Here is a 17021-nt window from a genome sequence, read left to right as displayed (position 1 = left end):
ATTTCCAAAAAATGGCTCTAGAATAACTACATCAGACCATCTTTATAAATCTAAATAGAAACATTTATTACAATAATTTCATGAGCACATGTTAATCTTGATATTATTATAATTAAAGTTTTATTTAATTGTTTAATCAATTAATTTTTGTGAATAATGGAAAAGATAATTATTAAAACTAAACAGAACACTGAAAGGAATTTTAAATATTTGAAACGGACGAATAGGAATAAGCTATTGTAATCACGTGACTATTTTCAAATTCATTGGACAAATGTGATATTTAAATTTTTTTTTCCAGTTATAAAATAGTGAATGTATAAAATAGATTAATCAAAAAATATTATTTAATCTAATTTAATACATTCTTAATTTTTATTCACATAATTATTTTTGAACATAATGAAAAATTAATGGAATGATTCAACACTAGATGGCAGTTAATGCGACGTCGCCCTTAACTCTATGACAAATTTTTGATCGAAATAAACGCTTCGTAGCTTTAAAAAAATTGTTTGTAGAATTTTATAAAATAATTTTTGAATATTTTATTTTTTCGGATAATTAAATAATTCCGATTTGGAATGCAAAATGGAAATTTAGATATTTAAAACAAGCGAATAAGAATAAGCGATATAATCACGTGATTACTTTTTGATTTGATTCGATAAAACGTAATACTTAAATTTCTTCCAGTCATAAAAAACTGTCTAGTGTTTCTTTGTGCTTAAAAAAAATATTACGTTTATTTGGCCTATATATTTTTAAACTTTATCTACGGCTTAATGGTTAAATTATCAACTATTTTAATATAAATTTATCCCGAAAAATGCGCGAAATTTGTTGAAAAATCGAGATTTTTTTTGACGGTTAAATTAATAAAATTTTTAAAATTAAAGAATAAACTAATTAGAATAATTTCTGTGCCATACATTAGGAGATTTTCAAGCGCAATTTTCTCTCAAAAATGCATAAAAATTCGAAATTTTGAAAAGAAAATGCGCTCAAAATTCCTTTACTGTATAAAATATAGAGAAAAAAACTGATATTTTAAAAGATTTATGTAAATTTTAAGATCGAAGAAGAGAATTTAATGCCCTTTAATCTAATTTAAAAGGTATAGAATACAAATTATTCTTTCTCCCTCTTTATTTTTTCTTTTAATTCAAAAATTACTTGTAATGATTGATATAAAATTCTTTCAAATATCACAAAAAGAAACGAAGAAAAGACGTAAAAACCATTGAGAAACGTCAGCAGAGTTTAATTGAAAGAAGTGATGGCTGGAGGAGAAGAAGAAGAACAACAAAAGTTACTTTTAAAATAATATCGAAAGTATAATTGAATGAGGCTTTTAAGGCAAAAAGCCTCTTAGGTAAGAAGACAAATGGAGAAAAATAAGCATCCATATTTAAAAAAAAAAAAAAACGACAGAGTAATTCGATCCTTTGTTGGAGGATGTGCCCTGCAAAAGTCCCTTCCTTCCAGCAACTACGGAGATGTGAATTATTCAGTAGTGTTTCTTAAAATCTACTATATATATGTGTGTGTGTGTGTGTGTATATATATATATATATATATATATTCGTCATTGAACATTACGACGGTTGTAAAATCATCCAATGCGGTCGGAAAATAAATCTCATTACTTAGTGCCACATATCATGGAAGTGACGTACGGCGGTTGGAAGTGGGGAGGGACGGAAAGTGAGAGTCCACTGTTTGTAAACCGAGAAGTGAGCTGCACTAGCAGCATCAAACGTGACAAATTAGCCTTATCACGGTCCCATTATGGCTAATAACCGTCTATAGTCGACCCCAGTTGGTCGTTCTCATCATTATTCTGTGCCGATGACCAAAACTGGTCGCTTATTATGTTTGATTTGCCAGCGAATGTCTCGACTGAGCGGCAATTTGCTGCAAGAGGCGAACTCGCCAGGGACTTACTGCTGAAGATTTATAACGGTGATTCACACGTCAGATCCTCTCGAGGACCGCATCCACCCACTTACTCCATTCCCCCCTTTTCTTTCTCGAACCTGTGGCCTTACGCTTCTAACTGCTAAATCGTTGGCTACGGGCCATTTTTTCCCTCCTTTATCTATGACATAAAAGTTTCCATACGCTTTCTTTTATCGTTCGAAATTAATTTACAACTCTCCAACCGCAAAAAAAATGTTTCGAACTAATTTTTATACTATAATAATAAATGCCCCGTTTTAATTATCAAATAATGCTACGTTTTGCTCGAATACCCTTCATTATCTTAATTTGTCAAAATTTAATTTCATGGTTTCACAATTTTTCTAGTTTCTTCCATTACTTTATCAAGTTTTGTTTACTGTTTTTTCTATATTTTTAACATTTACATTGTCTAAATAGTACTGTAAGCAAGACCGTTAATGGTTATAATTATGGTATAATGTATCGAAAGTTGCTTACCCGAAACCTTTACAAACTTTATTTAAATAAAATTTTAAAAAAATTCAAATAAACACCTTTCAATTAGTTGGTTTATCATGTTTTTCTAATCCTTCTTAACATAATTTCTACACAAAATTTAAATTTAAGAAAATTATAAGCTTAAAACTAGAGCTTACTTGTCTGCGGTGTCACCATATATGAAGGTGTATCCCTACAATCTTTAAAATATAAATGCCATGCCCTAGAAATTAATAACTTATTTTTATTATTCCTGTAAAAAATTTAAAATTTCAACAAGAATTTAGAATAAACAGTGCTTACCATTACAAGAAGACAGGCATAACTTGTCTTCACACCTGATGTACAGTTTACATATTATATACATTATAAAATATATATTTTTTATAGAAAAAATAAAATAATATCAATGCCAAGAAACTAAGTGGTGCATATTTTATCTGAATAAGTTATTAAGAGAATTATATATAACCTATATTAGATTTTTATAAATTTTCCTGTTCTTCCCTACTTATGCTGTAGAAGTAGCAAATTCTTCCTTCTGACATTCATTTATTATATCAATACATAGTATAAAAGCACAAATAATCATTATAGAATTAATTATAAGTATCATAACGGTCAAGTTAACTATTTAAACTTAATATATTACACCCTATAAATTTATAATATTGCTTCTGTTAAGGTAAAAATTGTGACATAGAGCACACACATTTAGTTGTAGAAGAGTTGTCATTTTAGTATTAAAGATGTAATTATTAACTATTCAAAATCATACTAACTTAGCTTAATTTTTTTTAAATTTCCTTCTTAAATTCATATTATAAGTATTCTTTTATGTAAATTAGAATATTGTTCACTCCAACTGTCGTTAGAGTGTCAAGCACTTTAGCTAATGATTAGAGATTTAGTTAAATGGCACAAAATCCCTGAAGTTTATTAAGAAGCCAAAGAAAAAAAAAACTTGAATTTTTTAAATAATTTAACATTACGAACACTTAAATTTACCATTAATTGAGTAATTGAGCAATTAAAATGGGTTATTCATCAATTTACAATTTCAAAATGGAGATATATGGTATATAAAACAAAACAGGGGCAAGAAAATGTCTCAATATAATTCAGATAATCCATCATAAACGGATGAACTACTGATTTATATGGGGATGAAACACCCTAAAGCAAACAGACACGCGCTCTTCCTTTCTGGCAACGAGCTCTTGAGGATATATGGACTCAGCGGATCCACAGGATGAAGGGCCTCACGTAGCAGCAGCTGCCCGCTTCATTTTCTCATCGTTTTAACACTGTCCGAATCGTATAATTAATGGCATTTAAAGGAATGTCGAGCCGCGAACAAGATCTATCCATGCCATATTAAATGTATCTGAAATAACGTTAACGATCATCAATAAATGTTTAGAGATTTTTATTAGTCTCCATCGTTTCGGGGTTAACGAATCGTAAGAAATTTGCTTCTTTTATATGATTTTTCCCGTTCGTTAAGTAGGAAAAACGACATTAGTGTGGATAATCTTTCTCACAAATCTTCTGACAACAGACGATATTGAATGTGGTGCAAGCATTATAATTAATTAGTTTCATTCGATACATGAAGCTTCCTATAATGACCTTTTTTCTTCTGGTCCGCTCTGTTTACATTTCTCTGTCAGATAAGATGAATGGATGCAAGAGAGAGAGAGAGAGAGAGAGAGAGAGAGAACCGTTTCGATAGGCGCCTCACGCGGCCGATTTTGGTACTATCGAGGATGGATCGTTGTCTTTTTTTAATTTGAAATTTGCTAAAAATAAATCTTTCGACTGAAAATGCTGATTCTACAACTTCATTTTCTTTTATTTTTTTTCTTTAAGAATAATTAATTTCGGTTTGTAAGCCAGGCGATACTTAATTTCAATAACGATGACGTAAATTGCGGACGGAATTAACGTATATGTTCGTTTGGACGCAATTTACGTCACGGGAAAAAAGAAAATTTAAATTTTTTAAATCTGTTTTATTAATTTAAACGTAATTTTCGAGTTTCTAATACGAAAAATCGCTTTATTTTTCATCTCGATTCGATCTTTAAATTATTTTCTAGTTAATCGGATTTAAAATATCCGCAAACTTAACGAGAATTAAGGCCTGGATGTGTGTATTAACACTAATGGGATACAGTAGTTTGTTTGTTTCATTATTGTTATTTTTTTTATATAGAACACGTAAGACAAAAGATGTCTTAAGAGGGATTAAAGAAAAAAAAAATATTTTGAACCTATACGAAACAAGACATTGTACAAATAAAGAGAAGGAGTTTAGCGTATTATGTCAGGTGTTTGCCATGTTCTCTTCCTGCCCACCTGACAGTCTGTGGACAAGACATAATTAGGAATGACGGTGAATGGTGTCTTGTGTCAAGTCATTTCCTCAGATCTCCGTAATTCTAACCCCGATCTCACTTACCGGGTTTCACTAAACAATGCCCGACCTACAGTTATTATTATGTGGCAGTCAGCGGCCTGCTAAGCCTCCAGGACATGTTGAGTCACGGCTACAGGTACATCAACTTTTATCAATGCTTTGATTAATACGGTAATGCTAGTGTTACTACTAAACTGCTTTTATCCTCTGTAATTTGTTTAAGATCTTTGTTATTAAGAACTAGGCCTATTTCAGATAGGGATACTTTAATGGATTTTTAACATCTTGCTTTTAAATTTTCCATCTTTTATTTACTGTTTTTCTTTTATACGTTTAAAAATTGATTTAAAGTTACCTTGATAAAGATTTAAACATAAAATATACAAAAGATTTGTAAACAAATAATCTAAATCGACCGTTGTGGCGCTATTTAGACTAAAAAAATGATTAACAGTGATGTATTAACTTGCCCGTTTGTCTGTAGATTCGATAAAAACCAAGAGAATGTTACACCAATGGATAAAATCTTTTAGTTTAATCCACATTACTACTAATTGATAGATATATTAGACACTTAATCTCATTTATGTCCCCGCAAAAGCTATCATTTGTTAAGGTCTACAGGGAGATTCTCTGTATTGTATAAATTCAAACTAATGGTTCTAATATGAATTATGTTAATGAGATTGATTTTATTGAGTGTGGTTTATTATATTATTTACATTAACTAGCAGTTTGCGAGAATTTTATTTACGAATTGGCCCTAATTTAAATACATAGAAAACGTCTAGAGGAAGAACAATATAAATTAAGGATTAAATTGAGAACTTAAGAATAAACAATTTTATAATAGAATCTTAAATCTGTATGGGTTTATATAATTTATATTTTATGGATCTGTAGCGAATATTAATTAATAGAAGCTTACAGTTGAATGTGCATGAAGATAATGGTTCATGATCTAAGAAATCCTATACAAGTAACACGTATAATGAAATTTCCTCACTTGCTACGCATAAAATTATAGAATAAACAGTGCCGGATTATCTAGTAAGGTTTTGAGGCACATGACCAGAGGGACCAAGTCACGAGGGTCTAAAAATTTGAAAAAAAAATTAAGCAATTTTACTGTTGCAATGGTATATTCTAAGGCTACAATGAAACATTATTAGTTTATGATATAAAATTATGTAGAGAGGCCCCAATCTTAATTAGTTTAGGGGCCTCCAGGTCTTAATCCTCTATTGTTAGCCTATCAAAGTTCGTATTACACCAAGAAAGTGCTCTGTTGGAGTACAGTATATGAAAATTAGGGCTGTAACTGTATATTTAGTGAGAAAATATAGTAAAATACCCACTTTTACATGATCTATCCCTATATAATGATACACGACACTTAATTTGTAGCATAATGTACACAAAATGAAAACATATGTACTGTACCATGGATAATTTTTACATAAGCTCAAAAGTACAATGTAATTTCATGTTCAGTATGTTACTGCTAAGTTGCATTGTTTATGCTTCACGTTTAACATGAAATAATGTGCTATTTCATGTTAAAAATCACAGAAAATATACCCCCAAAAATTATCTTAATATTAATTAATTAACTATAATTAAAATTATACACGTATTTATGCATAATTAAACTCTAAACCAATCAAAATTGAATATTTAAATTCAAACATTTAAAATTTCAGGACATGAATAAGTGCTGCCATCTCTCGATAATCACCCTCAATAATTAGTATTAAAAAAAATACAATGTACACACACGTAGCTATTTTAATTAATAAAATTTCTTGAATTTAAACCGAAAAGACAGAAAAAATAAAAATAAAATAGGCGAGTAAAGAGGGAGGAGTACGAGCGTGGAAATAATTATAAAAATACACGAAGAAGACCCGAGAAACTAAGTGTATTCATCTATTTTTAACGTTGTATCATGGTAAAAAGCGAGGTTAGAAATGACAAGTTGTACAAATTGACGGCTATTTCCTACCAACGACATTATTTCGTGTAGGAGGAACGACAGGAAAGTCGTTAGAAAGTAAGAAAAGGTCAGGAGCTTAGAGGGCAGACACCAGTTTAGTTGACCTCTGACAGTAAGAAGTCAGTCTGGTTACAGCAGCTGGTCACGAGGGATACCCCCGGGTCCTGATAGATGTCTCGGAAAACCAGAGAAATGATACAGAAAAAGGAAGAAACGTTTAACTGTGCCATAAATCAATTCGCGCGATGGGACCGGAAGCAAAAAGCAAGAGAAGTAGACTTGTGTGTTATGTGTGTGTGAGACGAACGGGGCAACTGTTGGGTTTATATCTTCGAATGTGACCAAGATACAACTGCGCCATGCTCCTTGTTAAAGGCTGCTCGAATGCCAAACACAAAGCTAAGAGAATCTTCAAGAAGAAGAGGGGAGGAGGAGTGAGAAGAAGAAAAAAAAAATGGCACCTCACTTTAATTGAACCATAAATTATAATGCAGCGCTTGAATCAACATCCAGACTAACTATTTACGACGTGGTGTTTCTTAGAAGTCTCCTATATTTATACTTTTTTAAGTATTTTCGTGCACAGCACTTTTCGTAGGGGTAGAATTTTTGCTTATACTTTTGTCAAACGACCGCTGCTACTTCCTCCCCTCCTTGTATTAAAAGTAAAGTAAAGCGAATGAAGGGGGGAGAGAAATTTCGAAATAAAAATAATGTAAAAAAAAAAGAGGTTAGGGGTGAGATATACACCTAAAAAAAACTATATATCATCTCTTAGACATCGGCTTATATTACGCAACTTTGGGTACATATGTGATAGTTCCTTTTGTGTCAATTCTTCTTTAGTGTGACATAATCACGAGATGACTTATATCCCCAATGTGGCTTTGAGACTTTTATGCGCTTCTAAAAATCCACTTTCTTTACGTTCTTACCCCCTTTTAGAGGTTGATATTTGCACATTTTTTCCACGTCTAACCCAATTTATCCTGAGAGAAAATTTAGACTAATTTTATTTTATAATATACACGTGTTTGAGAGGGAGGTAAGAAAGCGCGAGGTGGTGACTCTACCCGCCATTTTTTTACGTTTTACGGAGTTTAAAATGGTTAAAAATCGCTAATTTTCGTAAAAAAATTGATGTTTTATGGCCACTTCCTGAGAGACTTTAACAATTTCTCTTGCTGCGTGTTTATCTTAATGCAGAAGAATATTGTTTTCTAATTTAAACATAATCTTCCTGAAAGCCAATTCGACATTAATTAATTTTCTCGCAAATCTAATTTACAAACAATAATTATCCGCATCGAATTCTACAAACACCAACTCGAAATTTGCAACGAGTTCAACTTGTTGATCATCGCTGAGATAATGAAGATGGAGAGGGGCTTAAACCATAAAAAAAAGAAAAAAATCATCATTATCATTCGATTTTTATGGTGTTATATGGATCCCCTTTATGGTTTTTATGATTTTACTCTTCATGGCAAAGCACGGGGGTCGTGATGGAAAGAATTTCATTAAACACTCCACTTCGAGTACCAGTACTTAAATGTATGACATTAACTTGATTAATTTGAGCGTAGAAAACATTTAATTTTAGTCCAATTTAAGTTTTAAAATCATTAAAGTGAAATATTAGAAAGTGGAGAAAGTTTCTTGCATGCCCGAGCTTCGGTTTAACTATGGATTTCTGAAAGAAAGTTAGGCCCATTACGATATATAAATATAAGGTACGGAGTGGCAACCACGAGTAACCTAACCCTGGAGTCCACTTGGAGACAAACACCCTGTTTGTCCCTGTAATAATGTTGGCCAGAGATACAAGGTGAGAGGAGAAAGCATCGATTGCCTCTTCTGCTTCTGCTCAGATCCAGGTGTCAGTGAACTCTTGCTCATCGATTGCCTCATCCAAATGGAAGATTCGCCTTCACCTCCATCTCTTATAATTCTTGAAAATAACTTAAAAATCTCGAATTTAATAATAAATACTCAAGTTTTTTTTTTTTTTTCTTCTTTTCGATTGCCGCTTAAGATTAAAGAATTTAAGAAACCCGAAAGAAAAAGAAAAGAAAAATGGCGGATCCGGCAACGAAATTAACATAATTTAGTCGCTTTTTTAACCAATCGGAGCGCTCGTTACGTGAGAAATTTTTATTTAATTTCGAGATTTTTATTGTCTAGATGCCGGCAATGAAGACTGGAGAAGATTTAATAAGATATTTTAAAAATTGGGAAGGCGTTTAGACGTGTAAAACAATCATGACGGCTCTTGAAGTACCCCGCGTTGAAGCTGAAAGCCAAGTTGGTAGATTAAAGTTAGTTTAGTTAAGAGACGAGTAAATTTTCGTCGTTAAATCGAATTTTCGTTAAACATGAGTAATACCCCCGAGTAGTTCGCTTCGGTAGCCATATTTGCTGATCAAACATGGTCAGCTGCTGTTGACCCAAAGCATCCCATTTGGTTCCCTCCGCAGCTGGTAAAATGGATGACACGGAAATCGGGGGGTTTATCCTAACGTCTACTAGATTTAAAGATAAGGGTACAAATTAATAACTTGTCTCAGTCTCGGTGGCACAATTCGAAACATTCTGTCCAGTTTATCTCTTGCTCTTCATCTGCCGCTCTCAGATGTTATCACCGGCAAGACCTGTAAAGAGGGTTGAAAGAAAGACCTTGTCCTCACCAACGCTCCATTACGACCAGCCAGACACAGATCCGATAGTGAAGATAAGGTCACAGGAAGTGCCATCCAAGGACCTGCTCTCTTTTTTCTTCACATAAATTATGCTTCGGATTTCTAGAATTCCTTCGTTACGACTGACATTTAAAGCCGTACATACATAAGTACGATTCCTCTCGATTTAACGCTCGAATCACTCGAAATAACGCTACAGAACCAAGCTGGAAGATGTATAATTTAAGCGGATTTTTACGTTGAAAACGTTACGAATTTTACCTGAATTCTAGAGTAATTAAGCCATCAGTAATTTCTCTCGAATTAACGCTTAAATTATTCGAAATAACGGTAATAGAACGAAGCAGGAACGATTTTACTTCGGGAAAATCACAAATTTTATTCGAATTCTAGAGTAATTAGCCTATCTATAACAGGCAAAAGTCTCGAAGAAGAAGATAACGAATGATCATAAATCTGCAATTATTATGATAATCAAAGGAGGATTTTTTTTAAATAAGTCTTTTTTTCTTTTCTTTTCTTTTTCTTTCTTTAAAGAAGAGTCATTCTATGTCATATAGTTTCCAATCTATCAAATGTTCTGCTTGGCGAACTAGAAGCAAATAGTCTAGAATCAGACAAGGTCAGTCATTAGATAACTGGCTCCAAGCTATCAGGTTGCTTCACCCCGGGCTGCTTTAAGGATGTGATTTATCAGCGAAGTAGTAAGCTACCTTTGCCTTCAGCTGTCAGCCTGATGACGCATGATTGAAAAAAAAAGCAGATAGAAATGCTTTGGTTTCATTTGTTTCTCCTTCAAAGATTAATTAGACTTTTTTGCCGAAGAATCGACTAATTAAATCGCTTAGAAATTCTCTTTACCCTTCAAATTTTACGCAATTATTACGTGTAGAATACGTCAAATTTTCCTGTAAATCGTTAGAAATTTATTGGAATTAATTAAATTGCTCGGAAATTCAAAACTAATAACGCTTTTTAAAAACCTATTTAAAACGGAGAATTAATGGTAGCGAAGCTTAAAAATGCCTTACGGAAAGATCGTTCGTCGGTCTGTCTGTACTTCAGACAATAAATTAATTAAATTTCTCAAAATTTCGCTCTAAATCTCCGCCGACTAGTGCCTAACAACGCTTAAAAAAATCCCCACTCTAACCCACATAAAACGCAGAATAAACGATACCGAAGCAAGAAAAAAAAACCCCCTTCCAGAAAAATCATCCGTCGGTCTGTCTATCCATCACATCATAAATTACTCAAGATTTCTTTCGAAAATCCACGACGAATAGAGCCTAACAACGCTAAAGAAACCACAATTTAACTCATAAAAAGTAGAATTAACGATACCGAAACACAGAAGTACCTTCCAGAAAGATCACCCGTCGGTCTGTCCGTCCATAATTTAATTAAAACTCCTGAAAATTTCTCTCTAAAACTCTATTTTAACCCGAATCGACGACACCCATACACGAAATCTTCCAGAGAGAGAGAGAGAGATCAATCCATCCGTCGGACTGTCCGTCCAAGGCTCCGTAAATTAACTCGTAGAAGTCAGTCCACATCCGTAAAGAATTATTAGTAATTTTTTGACAGATTGGCGCCAACTTTATTCTCGGCGGATGAAATCAAGTCAACTGCAAACAGTTGGTCACAATCCGATTGTCGTAATCCCCTAAACTGATCGGCGGTGCAAAGATAATTCTGACAGATGTTGCCTTATCAGGACAACTTTTGCAGATGCCTTGGGCCCAGAACCATTCCCACTTATCTGATTACTTGACGAATGGATGCTGCCACGTTTAATGCTTAACAACTTCTCGAGATGTTATCGCCTTTCCCCCCCCCTTCCCGACACCGCCAATTGCAGCAAGAGTTTATCGAATTAATTCTTTAAATAGTTCTTCTCTTTTCTTATATAATATATACAAGAGGGTGGACCAAAAGTTAGTTTACCGATCTATTCTCCGGCAATTCAAAATTTTGTCCTTAAGTGATAGCGATTTGTTCTTTGAAAGTTGTCTAAAAGAGTTCGTATATAATATAATATATATATATATATATATGGGTGGCCCAATAGTTAGTTGACTGGTCTAAATATCAATTCGTGTTTGATTAGCAGAGATTTTAGCGATTAAAAAGTGGTTAATTTACTTTCGAGACACCCTTTAAATTGTTGTAAGGTTAAAGTATAAAAATCCTCTGCGTATTTTAACCGCAACGGGCAGACAAACTGACGAACTTTGTAAATTATACGGAATTCAGACAAAATGATACGTTAATTCTTGGTTTAATCGAGTCAAAGTAGGGATTTTATTCGATGCGACAACTATTTTTATAAGGCTTATATACGCCTATTTTAAGGGAATTTATGAATAATTATTTAATTATTTTTGTGATTTTTCTATTAAAAAAGTGATTTTTAGTCTTAAATTGTTAGCAAATTCAAAATTAATTGCGTAAAATCTAAAATAATTCGAAGATAACACGTAACACTACTACTACTACTACTTCTAACACTACAACATACAAGAATGTAGCTCAATAATACTAAATACATAGAATTATTCTACTTAAATAAGTTAATTATAATTAAATTTAGACAATTAATTGTATAATTAACATAAAATAAACTTAATTAAGTTACATTTAGGGCAAGTATTGATAGATTTTTCAATATGATTCAATGGTAAGTGATGGGCAGATTAAGCGTATATTCTGCAGGGAAAAAAGTAATTTAACTAACGAAATTAAGGAATAAGATAGAAATTATTAAATTACAGTAAAATTTAGATAATTTATTACGTAATTAACACAAAATAATGTTAATTATGAAGTATTTAGAACGAAAACGAAGAGATTTATAACGGTATTCAATGGTAAATAATGCTATGAAGTCTATTTTCTGCACAAAAAAGAAAAAGCATGATTTAAGTAATGAAATGATAGAAAAAAATCATAGTAGAAAGTAAAAAAATATAATCTAAATAATGATATTATAATAAATTAATTGAAATTAAAGTAATTTTTTGCACAATTAATCAATTTTAATTAACTAAAGTAACGTATTCGCCTCTACCACGTTTCAGCTCTTCTACTTAGAGTTATTGTAATTTACTTTAAAAAATCATCCCGTATTTAATCATCTTAACACTTTTACTAATTATATTTAATATTTAAATAAGTTTAAAGCATAAAATTACGTCAGCAAAGAACGTAAGAACGCTTTTTTCCCTAGTGAAGGATCGCTTAGATAATAGCAAGAGCGATAGAAAGATGAGGAGAAATCTTATAAAAAAAACTCGTTTATAATAACATAAATTGTTATAAACAATTATAGAGATGTTTATAGTTCTATAAAGTTATAAATTAATAAAATAATCCTTATATACCAGCCGTTATAAGGATTATAAACAGCAAAAACACTCAACCTACCCCCCCTAAGAGACTGGCATGAGATTGGAGTTGTAGAGAAGAATTTAGGTCATATTCTTTTAAGAAATTAATTAAATATGATTATAAATCGTAGATATTTATTAATTAATGTAAATTATTAAATATTTACTATAATTTTCCATAAAATATTGAAGATAAAACGAGAGAAATATTGAAAAGTAACTCTGCCTGCAAGAGTCACTTTCAATTAGAATTCATTACTGTGATAAGGAAGAGGAGCATCAATTCGTGGTTATTATATATTATAAACAAGACTGAATGGAGATTCTTTTTGTGTCCTGAATAATAACCGAGTTGTACTGTACTGTACAATGGGATATTTGAGAAGGATTCGAAAGGATCGTTCCGTAAAATCGCATCCGATGGTACAGTACATAGTTGATTAAATCAATACAAGGACACGAAAGGAACAGGTAAGCAGAGGAAACATCTGGCCCCTTATTCATTATCTGTACTTCCCCGCAAATAAGAGGGGGTAGATTTGTTTGATGAGAGGAACACGTGACTGGGAGTTCGTTTCAACCAATCATTAATGGTTCAGGTACACAGGTTCTACCTGATCTACTTTCACATAGTATCCCACTCCCTCCCTCTTTTCTTCTCCTCTTCCTCTCCTTCCCTTCTGTTCTCTTTAAAAAACGAAGGAGAATTTTATTATTTTGAATAATATATAATTAAAATTCGATTCTTTCATATTTATTTTAATTAGATTTAAGTGTTTATAAACCTATAAGATGAGAAGATGCAGCATAAAACATCAACCTGTATCACTTTTGTTAGAATATTTTAAGCTTCACACCGTATAAAAATCATTTAAAAATTTTAAAAAATAAGAATTTTATCAATAAAAATTAACGTTTTATACGTTTTAATCATAATTAAATAAAGAAATTTAGTTTTAAAAAAAGAACGTAAATTGTTACATACCTGTAAAACTTTACTGTATTGCGGGGAAGCCTACATTAAAGGTTAAGCTCAGCAAAAACCTGCAAAAAAAATCATATTTTCGAACAAAATACATTAAAATTTTATACAGAAATAAGGTATAATATAAATTAAACTAGAACCTGTTCTATTAAGCGTAAATTAGGATTAATTTCTTAACTTTTTAGGAGCAGTTATTGGGTTTCACGGGAAATGCCAAGAGGAGAGAGAGAGAGAGAGAGAGAGAGTGCTATTTTTCGGGGCCTCTCCAGAAACCCACCGGAAATTCTTCCACCCAATTTTGCCCATTTTCAATCTATCAACAAACTTACTTTAAGATTTTAATCGTTATTTACTGTTATAATAACTAAAATACATCAAAATTTAACCCCAAAACTTGACTAGACAACGTATACTTCACAAGTTAAAGCTACGTTCAAATAACTTTTCATGTAATTTTAAGTTAAATTATTACTAAATTAACACTTAAAATCGTAAGCAGATGTTAGTTTAGTGTATAAAATGTCGTTTTTTAATCAATAAATGTTCAAAATTCTAATAAAAAATCCTAAATTTAGGCCCTGAATTCTTCCGAAAGAGACATTTGTATGTATATTTTAAATCATGTTCTTTCGACTTTATGGCCTTGTATCTCCATATATAATCAAATATTTAAGAGATTTTAAAGATTTAATACTTATATTTTGCTTAAAGTTTTTATAAGTAACTTCAGGAAGTCATTAAGATGATAAGATTTTGCAAGATTCGCATATTTTGGTGAAGATAACAGGAAACATAAGCCACAATCAAAGGGGTTATCTCGACGATTTCTTCCTTACTTTTCTCCTAATTTTGTTTAAAAGTAAAGGAAATTTTCATTTGATATTTAAACTTAAAGGTTTTTTAATATCTTTTGGATAATTTGACAAAATTTTCTTAAGCATTTCCTCTGTAATTTGATAAGATTCGGGGATTTCCCTTGCTAAATTTATCATCTTCGGTTTAAAAAAAATCATCGCTTAAACTCCATTTTATCGTTTAGTATTATAATTTAAGGACTTTTAGGACTTCGTAGGATTTGACAGGATTCTTCAGGATTCAATTTTTTATAGCTACATTCGAAGTTTGAGCAAAAATCTTAGTGAGAAGAAGCTCTAGATTAATGCCAAATTATTCGATAAGTTAAGCTTTTATTTAACTTTTTAAATAGTTTATACGTATTTTTATAAAAAATAAATTAAGTTTTTCCGTAAAAATCTCATAAATGTAATTAAAATTAGCAAAAAAAATTATTTTTGTCAGTTTTTTTAAATAAATTCGAACCCAAAATGGCGATATAAAGCTATAATAAATGGCAAATTGGTATGTAAAAAGTTCAGCAAAACTTGGAATTTCTGGAAAATAATTGAGTTCTTTGCAATTTTTTTAATAATTGATAAGTCTGAAACACGTGTAATTAGGTTTATTTATTAATTTTCTTCAATTTTAATTTTCTAAAAAAATCCATTAAATGCAATCAAAATTAATTTCGAAGTGCATTAAACTCCATTTTGGTTAAGCATTTAAGTGGTTTGTGACTGTAGTTGTACTGTACAATGAATTTCATCTCTTGCTGATAACTTAAGACATATAAATTCTGTGAATTTCAGAGTCAGGCACAAAATATGTGAATTCTGTAGCAGAATGAAGCATGCAATAGAGTGAGGATAAGCCTCGCTGTGTTAGAGTTATGTTAGAGTTGTGTTAGAGTGAGGCATATAATGACGTGAATTTCGTGCTAGAGTGAGGTATAGGCCTATATCGGTGTGAATTTAGTAGTAAAATGAGGTATATAATGATGCGAATTTCGTGCTAGAGTGAGGTTTATATTGGTTTGAATTTAGTAGTAAAATGAGGTATATAATGATGCGAATTTCGTGCTAGAGTGAGGCACAAATTGTGCGAATTTAGTAGTAAAATGAGTATATAATGATGTGAATTTCGTGCTAGAGTGAGGCACAAAATGTGTGAATTTCTCCACTGTTCAACTTGACTAAACAAGCGAATTTAAATAAACAAATAAAAAATAAACCTCGCTACAAATCATAAAAGTGTTTGGTAGCAAACCAAACTCTAAATTAATCCATTAATTGCGTGAATTTCGACACAACTCGAGCCAAAGAAAGCCTATAAACCTCGATTCACACAACCACACCAACTTAATTAAAAAAAAAACAAGAAAAGAAAGAAAGAAAAGAGAAACGTTAATAGCGCAGAAGGGGCAAAGGCACAAGTACACCCACTCGATCCTTATCAAATGAAGTGTATATGTGTCAACAATTAACGCACACGGTTCAGTGTCACTCTCCGACACCTTACCGTTGACATAACCTCGTTGCCAGCGTCTAAATAAACCCACAAAAGTTTAATCGTCACCCACAAGGCGAATAAACAGGGAAGCGCCTCCATCTTTATAATTCACATTTGGCAACTATAACTCATTGTTTCGTCACGCCGTCTGGTCCAATAAGATTCGTCCCGCCTCCCCGCCCTTGGGTGCCCCCTGGCGGCGGCCGGGCGAACTAAAGGAGGACGATTCCTCTCCACCAAGTAGCCGTATGTGTGGCATCGACACTTACAACTTGTCAATCGCGTTGCTTCGTTCGTCTTTCCCAATCAACAGAACTTAGAAGTGTGTGGTGAGAGACGAATTGCCTCCGACTCTGTTTTTTCCTCTGTTTATTTTTTTCTTCCGCCCCCTTCTCTTCACGCCATTAACTAGTTTTGGGGGTGAGGAGAACCCCTCCCATCCCATCATGTTGTATAATGTGCCGTATTATAATTATTCACCGATTCCTCCTTATCTTCAGGTAAGTTTCCCGGCTCTCGAGGAGCGTAAAGCGCGTAACTGCGCGCTCTTTTTTTTTATTATTTTCCCCCACGATTTAAACTAAACTGGACCCTCCGAAATTTAACTTTAAAAGTCACGTAATTAATTTCGAAACTTCGGGTTAAAAGGTCAGTCAAGAACCCCTCAAACAAGCAATTTTATACTTTTAATTCTACAGGTTATTTTTGCCTGTTAATCGGGTCTTTCCTCGAGTTAATA

General features: G+C 32.2%; 1 protein-coding gene across 6 annotated transcripts in view; it reads left to right on the top strand.

Moving 5' to 3' along the window:
- Positions 1–16381: 16381 nt before the first annotated feature.
- Positions 16382–17021, top strand: part of LOC111641740 (eyes absent homolog 1-like) — a 44958-nt gene continuing 44318 nt past the window's right edge. For 2 of the 6 annotated variants that reach the window (XM_023387947.1, XM_023387950.1), the window contains exon 1: positions 16387–16782. In XM_023387947.1, coding sequence (XP_023243715.1) covers positions 16729–16782 — 54 coding nt within the window. In that variant the 5' untranslated portion in view covers positions 16387–16728. Of the gene's footprint in view, positions 16783–17021 lie in introns of all 6 variants that reach the window. The other 4 variants (XM_023387946.1, XM_023387948.1, XM_023387951.1 and 1 more) reach the window with 4 other exon arrangements.

This window comes from Centruroides sculpturatus, unplaced genomic scaffold (genome assembly GCF_000671375.1).
Source record: "Centruroides sculpturatus isolate CEXI.00-Female unplaced genomic scaffold, Cexi_2.0 scaffold1656, whole genome shotgun sequence".
NCBI lineage: Eukaryota > Metazoa > Arthropoda > Arachnida > Scorpiones > Buthidae > Centruroides > Centruroides sculpturatus.
This window is presented reverse-complemented; position numbering and strand designations above follow the sequence as displayed.